At 40.5% G+C, this 20,878-nt stretch overlaps 1 protein-coding gene across 5 annotated transcripts in view; it reads left to right on the forward strand.

Annotated features, from left to right (window-relative positions):
* The first annotated feature begins 5,564 nt into the window (after positions 1-5,564).
* ppm1kb (protein phosphatase, Mg2+/Mn2+ dependent 1Kb) overlaps positions 5,565-20,878 on the forward strand; it is a 36,778-nt gene continuing 21,464 nt past the window's right edge. Inside the window, exons 1-4 of one of the 5 annotated variants that reach the window (XM_069925734.1) lie at positions 5,565-5,828; positions 7,367-7,915; positions 15,834-15,934; positions 19,338-19,424. In XM_069925734.1, the coding sequence (XP_069781835.1) occupies positions 7,476-7,915; positions 15,834-15,934; positions 19,338-19,424 (628 nt within the window). In that variant the 5' untranslated portion in view covers positions 5,565-5,828; positions 7,367-7,475. Of the gene's footprint in view, positions 5,829-6,447; positions 6,587-7,366; positions 7,916-15,833; positions 15,935-19,337; positions 19,425-20,878 lie in introns of those variants that run through there. The other 4 variants (XM_069925736.1, XM_069925733.1, XM_069925735.1 and 1 more) reach the window with 4 other exon arrangements.

The raw sequence follows: 20,878 nt of genomic DNA on the forward strand, positions 1-20,878 counted from the left end.
TCTTCCTTAAGGCCCACTATCTTTATGTTATTTCTTCTGTTATGGTTTTCCATTGTATCTATTTTTTGAGCTAGTAGTTCTTGTGTCTCTTTAGTTTTTTTATTAGATTTCTCCAATTTCTTTTTTAAGTCTTCTACCTCCATTTCTGCTGCTACTGCCCGCTCTTCCATCTTGTCCATTTTTTTTCCCATTTCTGTTAAGGTCATCTCCATTTTAATTATTTTCTCCTCTGTGTTGTTTATTCTTTTTCTTAAATCCTTAAATTCCTGTGTTTGCCATTCTTTAAATGATTCCATGTATCCTCTAATAAGAGCAAGTATATCCTTTACCTTGCCTCTCTTTTCTTCTTCTATTTCACCATACTCTTCCTCTTCTTCTTCCTCTGGGTTGACCATCTGTTGTTTCTTTGTTGCCCTTTCCTCCTCTTCTATCTTGTTTCTATTGTCTTCTGTGGTCTCTTCTTGCTGCAGGTGTTCTGCAGCTGTCGTTGCCGGCTGTGGAGATCGACTCCCCAGCTGGTCCCCCCTCCCGTCGGTGTGTTTTTTTTCATTCGCATCGCGCATGCGCGAAACTTCGCGCACTTTTGTTCGGCTCTGCGAGCCATTTTTGTAGTCCATTATTTACCGACCTGAGGGAGCGGGTTTCTCTCTCCGCAGCGGGCCTCTTCGGACAGGTAAGGCCTTCACCTTTTTCCTCCTTTGTCTTCTCTTCCTCTCTTCTTACCGTTGCTTTCGACTTTTCTTTTTTTGTCGCCATCTTCTTTCCACCTTTATACTCACTTTTCTGTAACTTTTATTTCTGTGCCTTTGTGTTTTCTCTTGTTTTTCCCGACTTTTCTGGAGAGGGCTGGAGTTCACCGTCCGGCCACTACTCCATCACGTGACTCCTCCCAGAAAGATTCCTTTTCCAGGACATCCGCAACTGATTCCTTCTCGATCAGTCTTGTTGTCGAAACTTTCTCCCTTCAGGGTTCTCCAGATGATCCTCTTTCTTTCAGGTCACCTTTCACACCGCCAGTCTTCTCCTTTGACCAGGCAGCCTTCCAAAGTTTGCCAGCTTGTCCGTCTGGAACGGATTTCTATCTCTCTCCTCTCTGTTTCACACCCTCCCTCTCTGAGACCAAAACTCTTCTCCTCTACCTGCAAAGATCACATGCTCTCCCAGGAAAGCTGCTGTCGATACTTTGTTGCCTCCTGCAAAAAGCATTCTGCAAAAGTCCTGCAAATATTCTGTGTTTTAAATTGTGTGTGTGCAAGCCGCTCTAATAATTCCTCCCAAATCACCTCTGTCACAATACCAATACAACTCGATGAAATAGCATTCTCTGGTCCTCAGTGCAAAATGTGCAGACACACAACCAGAAATAACACGCATACAGACAAATGATATATATAACCATATAACAATTAGAGCATGGAAAAAGGCCATCTAGGCCCTTCTAGTCCGCACTGCACTAAGTACTCTCCTCTACTCCCACCTACCTTCACCTTGCTCATTATGCTCCATTCCCATCCCACCCACATACCTATCCAATTTTTCCTTAAATGACAAAATTGACCCCGCCACCACTAATTCTCCCAGCCATCCTTCTCTGAGTAAAGTTCCCCCTCATGTTACTTCTAAACTTTTGCCCCTTAACTCTTAACTCATGACCTCTTGCTTCAATCTCTCCTATTCTCAATGGAAAAAGCCTATCCACATCAACTGTATCTATCCCTCTCATAATCTTAAGTACCTCTATCAAATCCCCTCTCAACCTTCTACACTCCAAAGAATAAAGACCTAATTTGATCAATATTTCTTTGTAATCTAAATTCTGAAACCCAGGTAACATTTTCATAAATCTTCGCTGCACTCCCTCTCTACCTTTTTGATATCCTTCCTATAATTTGGTGACCAGAACTGCACACAGTATTCTAAACTTGGCCTCACCAATGTCTTGAACAGTCTCAATTTATAAAGACCAGCATACTAAAAGCCTTCTTCTCTACCCTATCCACAAGAGATTCTGCCTTCAGGGAACGATGCACCATTATTCCTAGATCTTTCTGCTCCACTGCGTTCCTCAGTCCTCTCTCATTTACTATGTATATTCTGTTTTGATGATTCCTACCAAAATGAAGCACCTCACACTTATCAGCATTAAACTCCATCTGCCATCTTTCAGCCCACTCTTCTAAGCAGTCCAAATCCCTCTGCAATCTTTGAAAACCTTCTTCATTATCCATAATTCCACCTATTTTAGTATCATCCGCAATATTTACTAATTCAATTTACCACCCCATCATCCAGATCATTGATGTAAATGATAAACAAGGGACCCAATACAGAACCCTGAGGCACATTGCTAGTCACCATCCTCCAACCTGACAGTTATCCACTACGACTCTCTGACATCTCCCTTCCAGCCACTGTTGAATCCATTTGACTATCTCAAAATTAATACCTCACGACTGAACCTTCCTAACTAACCTTCCACGCGGAACCTTATCGAAGGCCTTACTGATGTCCATATAGTCAACATCCACTGCTCTACCCTCATCAACATTCCTAGTCACCTCTTCAAAAAATTCAACAAGATTGGTCAAGCATGACCTTCCATGCACAAATCCGTTTTGAGTGTTCCTGATCAGACCTTGTCTCTCCAGATACTTATATATACTATCTTTAAGAACCCTTTCCATTAATTTACCTTCCACAGACGTCAAACCTACAGGCTGATAATTGCTAGGCTTCCTCCTCGAACCCTTTTTAAATAAAGGAACCACATTAGCAACATGCCAATCCTCTGCCACTATACCTATCACTGTCAGAGCCTCTGCTATTTCCTCACTAACTTCTCTCAAGGTCCTGGGGAAAATCCCGTCGGGTCCTGGAGACTTATCCACTTCCTCTTTCTTAATCACTATAGTTTCCATAATTACCTGTTTTGCTTCCTTTACCCTGCATAATTCAACATCCTTCTCCTTAGTGAATACCGAAGAAAAGCAATTGTTCAAGATCTCCCCCATCTCTTTTGGCTCCACACAGTTGTCCACTCTGATTTTCTAATGGACCAATTTTATCCCTCACTCTCCTTTTGCTATTAACATATTTGTAGAAACCTTTTGGATTTATTTTCATCCTCCTTGCTATAGCCACGTCGTACATTCTTTTAGCTTTTCTAATTTCTTTCTTAAGATTCTTTAACATTCAATGTATTCTCCGAACATATTTTTTCCTTGTTTCTTATATTTATTGTAGGTTTCCCTCTTTTTTCAAACCAAGTTTCCAATATCCCTTGAAAACCATGGCTCTCTCAAACTTTTGACTCTGAACCTAACAGGAACATAAAGATTTTGTACTCTCAAAATCTCACCTTTAAAAGACCTCCATTTCTTTACTACATCCTGCCCATAAAACAAATTGTCCTAATCCACTCCTCGTAAATACATTAGCATCTCCTCAAATCTAGCTTTTCCTCACTCAAAAACCTCCACCCTAGTCCCTGATCTATCCCTTTCCATAATTACATTGAAGCTAATGGCACTATGATCACTGGATCCAAAGTGCTCCCCAACACATACCTCCACCATCTGACCTATCTCATTCCCCAATAGTAGATCCAACACTGCCCCTTCTCTAGTTGGTACCTCCATGCATTGCTGTAAAAAGCTATCCTACACACATTTTACAAACTCCAATCCATTCACCCCTTTCACAAAATGGGTTTCCCAATCTAGATTTGGAAAATTAAAATCTCCCACAATCACAACCCTGTGCTTATTACAAATATCTGCTATCACCCTACACACATTTGCTCCTCTAGTTCTTGTTCCCTATTAGGTGGTCTACAATACACCTCTCATTACCCCTTTCCCATTCCTCAATTCCACCCAAATAGCTTCCCTTGATGAGCCTTCTAATCTATCCTGCCTAAGCACCACTGTAATATTTTCTCTGACAAGCAATGCAAAACCGCCCACTCTTGCCCCTCCGATTCTATCATACCTAAAGCAACAAAATCCAGGAATAGTTAGCTGCCAATCACATTCCTCCTGCAACCATGTTTCATTAATCGTTATCATGTCATACTGTCAAGTGTCAATCCATACCCTCAGCTCATCCACCTTCCTTACTATGCTCCTAGCATTAAAATATATGCATTTCAGAGATTTCTTACTCCTTACTCCCTGTTTGCCCCATCTTTACAAGCAACTCTATTATGCTCTTTTTCTATCATCTCCCCTCCATCTTCGTACAGAGTATCTCCCTTCTCTATCACCTGCCTTTCCACCCTCGCACACTATCTACAAGCTTTCTCTTTTTTGCAATCTAAGCTTCTCCTTGCTTCTCTTCCATTGGCTTCCCTCCCCCCCCAACCATTCTAGTTGAAAGTCTCCTGAGTAGCATTACCAAATGTCCCTGCCAGGATCCTGGTTCCCCCTGGGATTCAAGTGCAACCCGTCCTTTCAGTACAGGTCACATCCACCCCAAAAATGATCTGTGATCCAGAATCTTGAATCCCTGCCCCTTGCTCCACACCTTCAGCCACGTATTTATCCTCCACCTCATTCTATTCCTGTTCTCCCTGTCACATGGCACAGGCAGTAATCTCGAGATGACCCCCTTTGCGGTCCTTCTTTTCAACTCCCTACCTAACTCCCTGTACTCACTTTTCAGGACCTCTTCTCTCTTCCTCCCTACGTCATTGGTACCTACATGTACCACGACCTCTGGCTCGTCTCCCTCCCATTTTAGGATATCTTGGACATGAGCAGCAACATTCCTGGACCCTGGCACCAGGGAGGCAAACCACCATCGGGTTCTCCTTACTGCATCCACAGAATCCCCTATTTGTCTAAATTATTGACTCCCCTAAGACTACTGCCCTCGTCTTCCTTTCACTACCCTTCTAAGCCACAGGGCAAGTATTTAATCTGTACAAATAAATATTGCTTCCTGAAAGTTCCTTTGGTCGTTCAGTATTCTCACTGTCTCTCATCCTGGTAGTGCTATTCCTGTTTCATTTATATTTTGTAATTTATAATTAGTTTATATCAAAAATTTAAAATGTTATCAGCAATATTCATGACTAAATGTAGTCAATTATTATTTAAAGTGACCATTCACAACTACATGAGTAGTACATTTTTTTGCGTTAAATCACAGAAAGAGGCAGGACGTATTCAATATCTTCATCAGGTTCAACGGGTTTCTCTTGGAGTTAAAGGAGTAGAAATTAAGTCTGCATTTGGAGAAGGGTCGGGTCTCATGGATTTAATAAGGGCCACAGCAGATGGCAGTCATGGCATGATGCAGCAAATTAGATCATGGCGAATACTGTATTAAGAAATACCCGTCACGACTGTCAGGTGAGGCAAATTGAACGAAGCAATTACATTTGGTGCTTTTAGTTTCAATAGCCTCCAACAACGATTTCAATGCAGCACAATTCTTTGAAAGGTTTTAACGAAAGAGATATCAGAGGGGAATTTTAGTCTTATTGGGGGTAGGGGGAGGGGGGGGGGGAGGAAATGACCTATAAAGCTTGATTTGAAGGTTACTTTTCCTGTTCAAGTCAGTGTAAGGTATCACGATGCATCGTTTGCAAACATGGCCACGTTATTGGTTGCAAAATTGACGAATTGGATTGAGAGCGTCGTCCAACGCCCCGCTGAACGGGAGAAAGACAAGAGAGCAAGTGTCATGCAATCACAACATAGCTTTCGCCGTCGAGCTTGGGTCATGACGTTTCTCTCGATCGGCTGGTCCCAGTCCTTGCCATAAGAAATTAAACCACGTTGCGCAGGAAGCAAAGGTGGGCTCGCCAACAAAGTCCGCACAAGGTGAGTGCAAAATGGAGACGCTTTTTGAACCAAAAGACACACAAAGAGAGAGAGAGACCTGGGGATTATTGTTGGACTTGCAAGGTCCGGCTGCAGTGTATCCGACTGGTGCTGCATGCTAGAAATAGGGCTTCGTACGAAATGCAATGACTTGAACATTATTTTTCCGCCCGTCCCGTCTACTGCAGTGCGCCCCCTCCCCCCCCGTAAGTACAATTCACATTACTAAAGAGTCAGTGCATTCAGTAATTGTCAGCGATCAATAATTACAATCCACTGGAGCGCTCTGTGCGGTGCCCATTTTGCATCATCGTCTTGCTGTCACCACGGCCAACGGCCGGGCCTTCCATTGATCGGGCGAGACGCCCAGCGTCGAGCCGGTTGGCTAGTGTGACCGTCAATCACGTCGGGGATGGACGTCTTTATGAATATCTGGTTTATAAAAACGCGTTGAAAGCATTATTACTTGACCCCATTTTTTTCATTCTGAGGTCCTTAATTTTCACCCGGGTTTCCACTGGGAGGAGGGGGTTGGGGGAGAAAGTCACGCCTACTGCGGGGCCTTATTGGTTGCCGGGGTTTGTCTGACATGTGGATGTGGCCTCCTTATTGGCCAGCGTGGACGTCAGTTCATCGAGCGGCTTGGCTCTCTCTTTTCGGCGCTCTCAACCGAAGCGGTGGGCGGTGCCGCCATCGTGGATGTGAAGCGGCGGTTGGGTTGTGATGGGGAGGGGGACCGGCCGCGGGTGAGAGGGGATGTGAGGCTTGTCTTAACCCCACTCTCCTTAACCTTCTGAACCATTCGCCTCTCCCATGCCCATTTTGGCACCTCGACGTCTTTTCTGTACCCAGCACGGCCTCTCGACATCCTGTGTCGTGTCGTTTCCCCCCGCCCCCTTTCACACCAATTCCTCATCTGGTTCCGTTTTCTCCACGCTTGCCTCTGTCTCTCTGGACTGCTAAGAATTTTTTTTTAGCCGTCTCCATCGTTCCAATTGTTGGCCGCCTTATTTCAGTCCAGGTTCACTTTTGTGTAATGCCACTTCAGAGTCTTTGAATGAATGCAACACTCGTGCAAGCCCCTTGCCAGAAAGGAAGCTCACATCATGGGATAGAATCCCCAGGAGCTTGATGTGACTCAAAATGATATCCCAACTATTGTGGATTGGCTACAACGTTCAGTCAACTGTGTCCAAACAAAATTGAAATGAGAGCAAAATTTTAAAAAAAAGAGAAATTCGTGTCACATCAAGCTCTTGGGTTTGCAAGTTTGCTTCTCCTTTGATGCGTTTTTATTATGTACTCTTCCCATTTGTGAATTCTATTTTTGTGGTGCTTAAAGTGATATAATCTTTGGGAACCTGATGTTGACATTCAGGTACAATTCCTCATTTGGTTCTTGAGTGAGGTGATGACCCCTGTTGTGAATAGACCGTATTTATGCCATAATTGCATTTTCTGAATGAAATAAAGGAATGTAGATTTTGAGAATCGGTTTCCCAACTTCATTGTAATGTTTTGTTTGCTTCCTATTGCAGGAAACTTACTGGATTCTTCTGATATTTGAAATTGGTTATCCACATTGAAAGAGACCTTCATTTTTTTTCCATCTTGAGCTTTATTCTTGGGTGATCTCTGCATTGAGTTATGTCAACAGCTGCACTAATCACCTTGTGTAGATCTGGTGGCTTTCAATTGAGAAGACGAGGATTGTTGACCTTCAAGCTACTTCAGGACAAAAAGCACTTGGTGGTTCTTTACCATACGACAGTCAGTGATCAAAGGTCATCGCGGTTTGATGTCGATGGTGGTGACCGTCTCACACCCTGGGATTCTTTTGGTATCTGGGACAACCGCATCGATGAACCAATTCTGCTTCCACCCAGTATAAAATATGGAAAACCCATTCCAAATGTCAGCTTGGGAAAAGTTGGGTGTGTCACTCAAATAGGCCAACGCAAAGAAAATGAGGATCGTTTCAATATTGGAATGTTGACTGACAATGTGATGTATTTTGCAGTGTATGATGGACATGGTGGAACAGCAGCAGCTGATTTTTGTGACAAGTACATGGCAAAGTATATTGCGTACGTATCCCTTCACAATTTTTCATTTGTGAGTCACTAATTTGGGATTTTTGTGCATCAATTGAATGAAAATATATTCCTAATTTTAAACTAGCATAAAAGAGAACATATTTGCATTTTGTAGTTAAATGCTTATTAATTGAAAGTCAGATGAGGTGTCTTTTTTTTAAAAAAAGTTTGGTTAAGAAGATGATATCTGGTGCCATTTATCCATGTCATCCCAAATCTCCACATAGGGAGGCAAAAGTATCAGTGTGTGCCACTTGCATTGGATTTGGATGTGATGATCTAATTTGATGAGGGAAACTGAGCAGTCATTCTCAACCTTTCTTGGCTATGGCCCTCATAGGACTCAAATTTATGCTCATATTTATGGGCCCCTTTCCTGTGGATCAGTCAAGTTTAGTTGGTTTCTTCTTTCGTACTGACAACATTAACAAAAAACATGAAAAATGTCTGGAGTATGTTGTCAGGGATAGGGTTGGAGGCTCTTACAATTGAGACATTCATATGACTTTGATAGATATAGATGGTTATGGATGTGAAGTAAGGAAAAAGATATTGTTGATAAGGTTTCCGTAGGTCAGCACAATATTGTGTGCTGAAGGGCCTGCACTGTGCTCCAATGTTTAATATAAGAATTGGTGGGTCCAATTTTCAGATTGGATTTAGACCATTCAGAATCATTTAATGTGGGAATGGAACAAAAGCAGATAAATAGAATTGATATTGGATCAACAATGAAATGATATAGAATGGCTTCCACCAGTTCTTAATGGTTTGCTTTGGTCTCCAGTATCTTTGTTTCAAATATCTGATTCTTTTTGGCTTTTTTTTTTGTCTGTATTTTCCTTTGCATTCTGCATTCAGTCATACCATTTTTACTTCCTCACCCTACTAGCTATTTACAAATTATTTTTATTGATTCTCATTGCTTCAATTGTCTTTTTAATAAATGCTTCAGTATTTCTCTGGCAGGCCATTAGTGAAAATTGCTATTTATCTTTTTTAATTTTTAATTTTTCACACTATGAACTGCTATTTATCTTAAAGTAACACAACTTCCTTGTAAAATACAACATTGAGGCAATATTTGCCATTGTTTTATTTTACAGTTCCAATAGTTTTCACTACCACTGGAACTTTTGCTCTTCCTCTCAATAGTTAATTCACTTTTTTTCCCTTACAAATTTTGACCTTTGAGAAATTAATGCTCATCTTCTTCCATAGAGAGTTTTTTTACTCGGTTGATCACTGCCTTTCTCCTTGCATGCTTGACTGAAATGTGCAGATTTTAATTTCTTCTTCAAAGGACTTGATTACTCATGGACTTTTGAACAGCCCTGTTGTCTGTTTATTGTCATCGACTCGTGAGTAGATATATCAGATCTGAGCCTCAGAACACACACTATTGTTCTGAATCAAAAAGCAATGGATTCAATTCTTGTTGCATAACCTTGATTATAAAATCTAGGCTTTGCTTGTTGTTCGCGGTTAACGTGGATAAAACATATTGGACACTATTTTCTTGTTGCCTGCGATAACTGCTGTGGAAGTTGGCTGTTTCTTACATTGCAACGATAACTACTGAATTGCATTATTGACTTCAAATAAATATTTGGAATGTTTACAAGATAATGAAAGATCCTTTATAATTGTAAATCTTAATATTACTTTTTATTTGATTCCTAGCATTCTCAGTTCATGGTTACCTCCAACATGTCTTGGCAGTAGTAGACCTGCTAACTAAAACTATTATCACCAAAATCCATTAGATGATGCTTAATCTTGTATTTATTTAGTATGCATTTTTATGCATTCCTTCAGAGATGTAATAATGGGATGATTTGAGAATGGTGCGGTGGTTGCATTTCAATCAACAATATGCTGCACACAGTATGACTTCTGAGTTTGGGATTATACGTTTATCATCCAATTGTCTAGAGCAGGGGTGTCAAACTCAAATTCACAGAGGGCCAAAATTAAAAACTTGGACTAAGTCGTGGGCCAAACTAAATATTTATTGAAAATTTTCAACAACATCTGCATGTTTTCTCTTCTTTCAACATATGTAATGTTAAACTTTTTCTTATTAAAATAAATGTTTAATAATAGTTTTGGTTAAACTCTTTCCAGAAGAAGCATTAACAAATGAGAAATAAAATATTCAATAAATAATATTTCTCTATAGCCTTTAAGCTCCTTTTAAATGTATTTTTTTTCACAAGCCAACAAGTCAAAAAAAACCAACTTCAATGAAAATCCAATCTTTCAACTATGAACAATCCAAAGTTAACCAAAGAAAATATGAATCCAAGCTTAGCTTGCTACACTGTGATTTACCCTGATGCACCTGGGTCTAAACCAGATACTTGGCATCTCTTTTTAGATGCAAGTTCATCAAAATCTGGGGTCAGAGTTTTCCTCCCACCTGTCTTGAAAGGTCCTGTTTTCTGTCTTTCGTTTGGCCATTTTTCGTAAGGGGTTTATTACATGTGAGTTGGGCGACAGGTCGCAGATGCTAATGGAAGTAAAGAGAGGAGGTGGGGGCGATTAGTGGGCTGATGGGCCGGCGACAACGCATTTGCAAAGCATTCTGGGATTTGTAGTATTAGCTGTGCATGCGCTATACTGGCGCGGCGGCCAGCGGGCCAGCTCTAATACATATTTGATATGATCTTGCGGGCCAAATATAATTATATCACAGGCCAAATTTGGCCCGCGGGCCTGAGTTTGACATGTGTGGTCTAGAGTATGAAATGCATTGACACCATTGATCATAAATGGGCATTTAATATCTTTCCTGATTCCTTGAAAATGTAATGCATTTTTATTTGAAAATGGATATAATATAAAACCCTGCATTGATGTGTGTACTAATTGTTGCTTCAATGTATTCATAAAGTCCAGAAAGGATTTTGAATATAGTGACTTGTCTTCAATGACAACCCAGACATTGCCAGTAAAATATTTTTATATTGTTATTAATGAAATGTGGGATTACAAAATGGCTCCTTTGTATCCTGCAGACATTAGGACCTTGTATGTAAATATTTTTAATGAAATAGAAATGGCCATAATAGGGAAGGTTGGGTTGGTGTGGGGGATGATTGAAGAGAAGGAAAGTTTTTTATCCAATATTTGAATGAATAACAGGCTTCTTTGGAAAAACAAACTTGAAGATGCTGGAATCTGAAACAAAAGGTTTTGAAGGGTCTTTGGCCTGATGCATTAACTGATTTCTCTTTCTGGTTGGCATTTGGTGGTAAACAGGGTGTCTGTCACAGGGGTTGGTGCTGGGCCTGCAACTGTTCACAGTATACTTACACTGCACTCTGTTCCCTCTTACAGATTGTTTATCTAAGTTTTCTGATTAACTAAATTGAGTGGAAAAGCAAATTGTGCAGATTATGTGTAAGAGGCTACAGAGAGATACAGAAAGTTGTCTGGGCAAGGATCTGGCAGATGGAATACAATGTTGGCAAATGTGAGGTTATCTACTTTGGAAAGGAAGATTGAAACATCAGAATATTATTTAAATGGAAAGTGATTGCAGCATGCTGACGTGCACAGGGACTTGGGAGTGCTTGTACATGAATCAAAAGGTTGTATTGCAGGTACAGTAGGCTTTCAAGAATGCATTGGAATGTTGGCCTTCATTGCTAGAGGGGTTGAATTTAAAAGCGGGGAGGTTATGCTGCAACTGAACAGGTACTGGTGAGGCTGTATCTGGAGTACAGCATGCAGTTCTGGTCTCCTAACTTGAGAACAATGTTCTTGCTTTGGCGGTGGTACAAGTTTTGCCAGGGATGAAGCGGTTGGCTGATGAGGAGAGATTGAGTCATCTGGGTATTTGCTGGGATTTAGAAGAATGAGTGAGGATTTCATAGAAACATAAAATTAAGAAAGGTATAAATAGGATTGAGGTAGGTAAGTTGTTTCCATTGTTAAGTGAGACCAGAATTCGGGGGGTATAGCCTCCAGATTCAGTTTAGTAAATTTAGGACTAAGGAAAGGAAGAATTGCCCTAGAACACCTGTATAGCAAAGATGCTCTTTATTGACTACAGTTCGGCATTTAACATCATCATCGCTTTGTGACAGATTGTATTATATTTTGTATTGTATATAGATATGTTTTTGAAAGAGATAGACTGTAGGAGTAGTGTCTTCTTCTTTGGCTTGGCTTCGCGGACGAAGATTTATGGAGGGGGTAAAAAGTCCACGTCAGCTACAGGCTCGTTTGTGGCTGACAAGTCCGATGCGGGACAGGCAGACACGATTGCAGCGGTTGCAAGGGAAAATTGGTTGGTTGGGGTTGGGTGTTGGGTTTTTCCTCCTTTGCCTTTTGTCAGTGAGGTGGGCTCTGCGGTCTTCTTCAAAGGAGGTTGCTGCCCGCCAAACTGTGAGGTGCCAAGATGCACGGTTTGAGGCGTTATCAGCCCACTGGCGGTGGTCAATGTGGCAGGCACCAAGAGATTTCTTTAGGCAGTCCTTGTACCTTTACTTTGGTGCACCTCTGTCACGGTGGCCAGTGGAGAGCTCGCCATATAACACGATCTTGGGAAGGCGATGGTCCTCCATTCTGGAGACGTGACCCATCCAGCGCAGCTGGATCTTCAGCAGCGTGGACTCGATGCTGTCGACCTCTGCCATCTCGAGTACTTCGACGTTAGGGGTGTAAGCGCTCCAATGGATGTTGAGGATGGAGCGGAGACAACGCTGGTGGAAGCGTTCTAGGAGCTGTAGGTGGTGCCGGTAGAGGACCCATGATTCGGAGCCGAACAGGAGTGTGGGTATGACAACGGCTCTGTATACGCTTATCTTTGTGAGGTTTTTCAGTTGGTTGGTTTTCCAGACTCTTTTGTGTAGTCTTCCAAAGGCGCTATTTGCCTTGGCGAGTCTGTTGTCTATCTCATTGTCGATCCTTGCATCTGATGAAATGGTGCAGCCGAGATAGGTAAACTGGTTGACCGTTTTGAGTTTGGTGTGCCCGATGGAGATGTGGGGGGGCTGGTAGTCATGGTGGGGAGCTGGCTGATGGAGGACCTCAGTTTTCTTCAGGCTGACTTCCAGGCCAAACATTTTGGCAGTTTCCGCAAAGCAGGACGTCAAGCGCTGAAGAGCTGGCTCTGAATGGGCAACTAAAGCGGCATCATCTGCAAAGAGTAGTTCACGGACAAGTTTCTCTTGTGTCTTGGTGTGAGCTTGCAGGCGCCTCAGATTGAAGAGACTGCCATCCGTGCGGTACTGGATGTAAACAGCGTCTTCATTGTTGGGGTCTTTCATGGCTTGGTTCAGCATCATGCTGAAGAAGATTAAAAAGAGGGTTGGTGCGAGAACACAGCCTTGCTTCACGCCATTGTTAATGGAGAAGGGTTCAGAGAGCTCATTGCTGTATCTGACCCGACCTTGTTGGTTTCCAAGAAAAGTGCAGAGAACAAAACAAAGGACTCTACATCACCTTTGTTGACCTCACCAAAGCCTTCGACACCGTGAGCAGGAAAGGGCTTTGGCAAATACTAGAGCGCATCGGATGTCCCCCAAAGTTCCTCAACATGATTATCCAACTGCACGAAAACCAACAGGTGTAGTGTAGGTCACAAACAAATACACTTCACAAAACAGATCTCATTTAAAATGCTAGAGCTCTGCTCAAGCCAGAGTCCAGGCTCTGAGTGCCTTTGTAAAAAAAAAACTTGTGAAGTATCTATAGGTATTCTTCAAAGTAGGTGTTAATTGGACATGTAAAGGGTTATTTGTTTTGAAAGCAACAGATGAACTGACTCAGAAGATTGGGTCTGGAGCCACAATCTGTCTGAATGCAGTTTGCTGTTTTAAGATCATAAGGTTTTGCAATTAGAGAGAGAGAGGAGGAGACAATGTGTGTGTGGGAGGGAAACAACTCTGTGGTGACCTGCAGAAGAAGTTATCATTTGGAAAACCCTGGATGGGGAAAGTTTCTTCAGCAAGACACTGAAGTAACTGTTGGAAGTTAATCAGTTTGTGTGTGTCCAACGAGCAATGAATCTCTCTCTCTGAAATCTACTAGAACCTTCCTGAGTGGTAACCATTTCCACTGGAGCCTGGTGAAGATTCATAAATGTTAAATTCTGTGCACAGTATAAGAATTGCCTGATACCAGTGAACTTCGAGGAGCGAGAAGTGAGATTGGACTGTGAATCCAAGAACTTTTCTGAACTTATACACATTACATACACGTGCGCTTAGAATTAGAAGGGGGTTAAGTTAACTTGATAGTAATAAGATAAAGTTTGATTTTTTTTTCATGTTTAAAGAAAATTAAAAGCAACTTTTATTTAAGTAGCCATTTGTCTTGGTGAATTTCTATTGTTGCTAGGTTTTGATTTCCTCTGCACCCGTAACATCTTCAAAACTGATCAACAAACTCCAAGACCTATGAGTTAACACCCCACTGTGTAATTGGATCATGGATTTCTTCACCTTCAGATTACAATTAGTGATGATTGGTAAGAACTTCTCCTCCATAATCTTCATCAGTACCAGAGCACCACAGGGATGTGTTCTTAGCCCCCTGCTCTACCAACTTTACACCTACGACTCCGTAGCTTGGTTTGACAATAACACCATCTACAAATTTGCTGATAATATAAAGGATGGGGATGAGTCAGCACACAGGATGGAGATTAAAACTTGGCTGAATGGTGCACCAACAACCACCTTGCACTCATTGTCGCCAAATCTAATGAGCTGATTGTTAACTTCAAGAAAGTAAAGCCAAAAGGAAACAATCCAGTGATCATTTGGGGATCAGAGGTGAAAAAGGTGAGCAAATTTAAGTTCTTGGGAATCACTACCTAGGAGGATCTTTCCTGGACCCAATACTCTAATAGCATTGTGAAGAAAGGACGTCATTGCATCTACTTAGGAGTTTGTGGAGGTTTAGTATGACATCAGAAACCCTGGCATATTTTAACAGATGTGTGGTTGAAAGTGTGCTGACTGGCTGCATCACAACCTGGCTTGGGGACACCAAACCCAAGTGTAAAGCCCTCAAAAAGGCATTGGACACAGCCCAGGGCATCACTGGCAAATCCATCCCACCCATCAAGAAAATCTGCTGTAGGCGAGTAGCAGCAAACATCAAGAAACCACACCACCCAGTACACCTCTGTTCTCGCTGCTGCCATCAGAAAAGAGGTATAGGTGTCACAAGACTTGCACCATCAGACTCTCCAACCGCAAACTCAATCAGATTCATTTAAGTACTTGTGCACTTTATTGATTTTTTTTGTTCTCTCTATTGTACAGTCAGTTTGCATTCATTATCTGTTAACAGTTTTTTATTTGTTTATATGTTTACACTGTGTACAGTTTATTTTTGGCACTATTAATTACTGGAAAATCTGCTGCATCTGCAGGACAATGAAATCTCTGGGTTGTATGTAATGTCAAGTATGTACTGTACTGTACTCTGATAATTCTGAATAAATCTGCTTTTACCAGAAGGTGATGAATCTGGAATTCACTACCCATTGAAATATTGCAGGCAACCTTAGTAAACCTGGTTTTAAAACCAGGTTGGTGAGATTCCTACATCATAAGGGAATTGAGGGATATGGGAGAAAGGGCAGGGTGGTGGATTTGAGCTATCATCAGATCAGCCATGATCACATTGAATGGAGGAGCAGGCTTGATGGCATACTCCTGTTCCTATTTCATTTGTTTACAGAAATAATGATTGACTGGCTTTTCTGTGGTACCAGGCTTGGGTATTAACCCAAGTGTTGTGCTGTGACATTCTTGATGACATGGACAAGTCTGGCACTCGATCCTTCTGTCTTTGAAGCAAGTGTTTGCACTAAGCTAAGCTACCAATTGATGGATGGCATACCATCTCCAAAGATTTTCACAGAAATTCACTTTTTCTGATTTAGGAAATGCCTTTCGCAGGAGGAGGATCTGGAAATTGTGCTGACCCAAGCATTTTATGAGACAGACCAGGAATTTGCAAGACAAGTTCGTTTATCTAAAAATGGTAGGTATCTTTCTACTGAAAACTTTCCTCTTGCAAGAAAACTGATTGAAGTGAGTTATTGTGGCATAAGTTTTTAGCCATTGATGCATTAATAAAGCATGATTTATTTTTTAAAAAAAGTATTAAAAGTGAAAATTTTGATATCTGTGTTTCCCATGGCAAGAACTACTCTAGACTGCATGTGTATAATTAAATGACAATGTTACTTGAGAGTTTGGGATTAGTATTTGTTATTGATAGCTCATAAGTTCTAATCTTGCTAATGAAGATAAAATTATCATTTAAACTTTTTTTAATCCATTATAACTAACAAAATTAACTAGTTGTGCTGCTGGATTGAAATGTCATTGCCACAATTAAAATCTTGCTTTTGAGTGAATCCCATTTTATAATGATTTTTATGAAATAAATTTTAAAGCCAATTCTCTGGCTAATTATATTTTTTTGTCACATACATTTATTTTGGTTTCTAAATTTCTAATTGCCTAAGTAAGCTAGGATTAGAAATCCATAAATGTTCAAGCATTTAAAGAGGCCCTGTGTTTCATTTAATGTTGACGTGAAGTTTTGCCTTATGGATGGTATTTAAAATGTCTACAAAACTATTTTTTAGGTGTCACCACAGCATTTCCTTTTCTTGGAAAAACAATTTGGTGATCTTCTAATAGACTTGTTCAGAAATCTTTTTACGAAATGTACTAGTTTCTTAATGTTATTTAGAACTGTATAACATTACAGCCTAGAAACAGGTCCTTTGACACCCCCCCCCCCCCATCCCCCTCTGGTAGTCTGTGCTGAACTATTATTCTTCGTTAACCCAATGACCTGCACCCAGATCATAGGAGTCCACCCTGTGTATCCATATTCTTATCCAAATTTTTCTTAAATATCAAAATGGAGCCTGCATTCACCACTTCAGCTCGCAGCTCATTCCACACTACCACTCTGCATGAAAAAGTTCACCCTAATGTTCCTTTTAAATATTTTCCCCTTTCACTTTTAACCCATGTCTTCTGGTTCTTGTCTCCCCTAACCTCAGTGGAGGGGAGGTGGTGGTGGTGGGTGGGGGGGGGGTAAACTTGCTTGCATTTACTTTATGCCCTCATAATTTTATTCAGAATACATTAATATAGTGGCTTAGTTCCTTGTAATTGGGTGTAAATTTCAACACTATACCTGCTGAAATTCTAATTGTATTAATTCACATCTTTTGTACTTGAAGTTGACCCTCACTGCTTAACTTAGAATTTTTTGATGTGCCATGAAATCTGCAGAGAAGTGAAAAGTGGTTCCATGATCAGGAGAGAAGAATGAAAACAAGTTGTAAACTAGTCTGTTCTGCAGTGAGATAAGGTTAACTTCATCCTATCAAACTAATGAAATTGAGGAAAATAATATAATTGGCTGCATTTTCCGACAAATTCATGTCAGGCTGTTGATCCTGCCAAGTCAGTTTGAGCTCTCATAAAAAACTGATTATTGGTTCTAATTTTACTTTATAGCATTATAGTACAATCGATAATGACATATCAAGTTTGTATCTAGGTACAATTAAATTGCAGTAAGACTTTCAACCTTTTACCACCCTTGCATGCTGTTTTCCTGTACCATTAAACTTTGATAAATGTATTTTGCTTCCCTGTGCTCTTTCCCTACCACAATCCATCCATGAATCTGGTAATTTAATTTCTGCCACACTACTGAATTCTCAACTTCATTTTTCTTTTCATTTTGTACTTGTTTCATAATTCATCTTGACTAAATCACTGCTTGTTCCAATAAAAGCTCACCTTTCTTCATAAGTAAATAATTTTGTACTTGGTAATTTCTCATCCAGTATCATCCAAATCCTGTCTAATGATGCACAATATAGTGCTGTGACTAGAACTCTGTACATGAGGAATTGTGGCCTATATTTAATCCAATGCTTATTTAACTTCCATATTGTTGTCTACTAAATCATAATTATATACCTGTAGTGCTACCTTTGCATTTGTAAAAAGAATATCTCTAATTCTTTATACTCCACATTAAAAGATTTACTTGTCTTTATTGTCTGACCAACCTTACAGTAAATAAGAGACTGCAGATACTGGATTCTGGAGCAAAAATTAATCATCTGAAGAAACAGCGGGTCAAGTAGCATAATTGGGAGAAAAAGACTGGTGAATGTTTCAGGTCAAAAACCACTCAAGACTCTGCAAAAATCAGATGATCAACCAACACAGTGAGGTAGAATAAGTGGCAATATGGTATGAGTGAACCAGGGAGGGGTTTAAGATAATGGACAGATGAAAAGGTTGAGGTAGTTTATTAACAGGTGCCAGACAAAGGGGGAGAGAGTGGCAAAGTTTATATTTTTTTAAAAAAGAGGATGGGAGCAGGTGGCGAAGATGAATTATACTGGGTGTGGAGGCAGGGAGGTGATATGGAGACACTACTACAATCTAATGTTTTTTTTTAATGAGGAAAAGAGAAGGACAAATTTGACCTGATAATCTCCTCTCTCTTTCTTCCCTACACAATCTTGTCATCTCTAACTGATTTCATCCTCTTCCATCTATTTTGTCTACAGGATTCCCATTCTTCCAGCTCCCCTCCTCCCTCTTTAGTTCTTGCTTCCAGTTAGAAGATGGCATGTTAGAAGAATGGCTTGTTTGGCAAACTTTCATTTTGACTGCTATCATAATTGGTCACTCACAACATGAGTGCAACTAAAATCTGCCCTTTGTGTTGGCAGATTGCCCCTGCTATGTGGTAATCTAGCTTTGAGGAGTTTTTAAAATAGTGGCAGGAGGCCTTTAGCAGAAGCACCAAGAAGAGACTGGGTCTTTTACTCATTCTAGGATTCCAGCATGGGGAAGAAGTGAATACAAGAATAAGATGTGTTTACATAACCTTTTGCTCAAAATATCTGTCATCCAGCTACGTATTTTGTGTCAAACATGAAATGAAGGCACAATTTAGCCCTGTTTTCTTCAAATTCAATTTTTGAAGATTGACATGGACACCATGGTGACACTAGTAGTGCCACTTTTTGGGGTGTATAGGTATGAAGCTATTGCATACTCCAAAAAAAAACCAGCCAAGTAACCTTGCCCAATGTATCCATGTTGATGATCTGTGAAATAGGTTATCATTAGTGCACACAAGAGTGTGCTCATTCACTGGTTGGTACAGTGTGATGTGCAACTTGCCACATGGTCAGCTATATCTGGTAAATGTGTCCATTCTACATTCTCTTACCTATTTTACACTCGGTGAATGCATTACTTCAAAGCTTTGTTTTGGCCTGATGTGCAGACAGGGATCTAGGTTCTACTGAGCACATGTGCCAATCTTGGTCCAATTGCAATGGGCAACACTTGATGTAGAACTTGAAATTAACAGGATTTTTTTTTAGGAGGGAAAAGTGTCAACAATATAAGAAGTCAAGGATACACAAGAGACTGCAGATGCTGGAACAAAAAAAATCTCCTGGAGGAACTTGGTGGGTCCATCAGTGAGAGGAAAAGTAGTGTAATAAAACTTCGCAGAAAAGATGCATATGCAAAAGAGAAATGTTAACTGAGAAAGAAGTCCAAATAAATTGTACAATATGAATAAGTAATTTGGAAAGTAAGAGTCCTTGTATGAGTCTGAGTTTGTTGTTTAAGAGTCTGGTGGTAGAAGGTGGCAACTATTGCTGAACTTGGTGGTGTGAGAATCGTGGCACCTATAACTCTTTCCAGATGGCACAACAAGAGGATGTTCTGGGTGGTATGTATCCTTGATGATTGCTGCTGCTCTATGAATGCAATGTGCCATGTAGATTTTCTTAATGGTGGGAGGAGTTTTGCCTGTCCTGGGCTATGACCTCTATCTTTTGCAGGGCTTTCACTCAGAGGTATTGGTGTCCCCATATCTAGTTTATAAGCGGATCTTGTAATGGACATATTGTAACATTATGCTGGGGGGCAGTGGGCAGAACCAGCACTAACAGCTCCAATCTCATGATAGCTAGACACAACAGGCTCCTATCTACTGGCAACTAGCCACTACAGCCACAAGGCATAGTGACTCAGCAGCACCCGGAGAAGCCCTGGCCTACTCAACATGAATGTCATGAGATAGTACATACTCCAGGTGTCATGGTGACCACCTGTTGTTTATCTATATTAAGCCTGACAGCACGTCAATAATTTTTTTTGCTCTTCTCTGGTGCGGTCTCATTATTCATCCTATTTCAACATGATGGCATATGTCTATAACTTGCACATGCCACTATGTATATTGGATGTACATTGTGCCTTACTATGCTTTAACTCCAACTTGGGTAAAAGTTGCCTTTCAGCCTGTGCAATTCCAAGCCATATTAGACATGTATATAACATTTTAAAGCTAACAGAGATAATGCAAATGCCTTTTGTTTTAAACTATTCTATATGTTCTAGCTAAATTAATCAACTACACTTGGATTCCTTGGAAATGTATTCATGGTTGAACATTTTTCTTTTAACTATTTCACTTATAATTGCATATGGCTTGTTTGTACATAGCTCATTTGGAATGAATGGTAATATTAGTCTACAAGTGGAATGTAGCAGGGAGTTCATATTTTTGGTCAGCTATTTTTGTCATCAAGTTTTTTGCCTGTGAATATTTTTCCTCATTTGTAAAATGTGCAATGCATTGTGCAATAGTTGCTGTCTTGGCTTTCTGCCCACGTCAGAGCATTAAATTCCAATGTTGATCCTTTCTGTGTTTATCAAAAAAAAAAAAATTGATTCAAAAGTATATTAGAACAATCTTGGAGAGATTGAAAATAAAAGTAGTCACAGATGAAAGAGAAATGTGCAAAAACAAGGGGAAGGAAAATTTTTGTCACTTGTTTTGTTGATTACTGCCATTTTCTGAAGGAATTTCTGTGACATTTAACCATAATTTTTCATACATTTTCCACTA

Source organism: Narcine bancroftii, chromosome 3 (assembly GCF_036971445.1).
Source record: "Narcine bancroftii isolate sNarBan1 chromosome 3, sNarBan1.hap1, whole genome shotgun sequence".
Classification (NCBI taxonomy): domain Eukaryota; kingdom Metazoa; phylum Chordata; class Chondrichthyes; order Torpediniformes; family Narcinidae; genus Narcine; species Narcine bancroftii.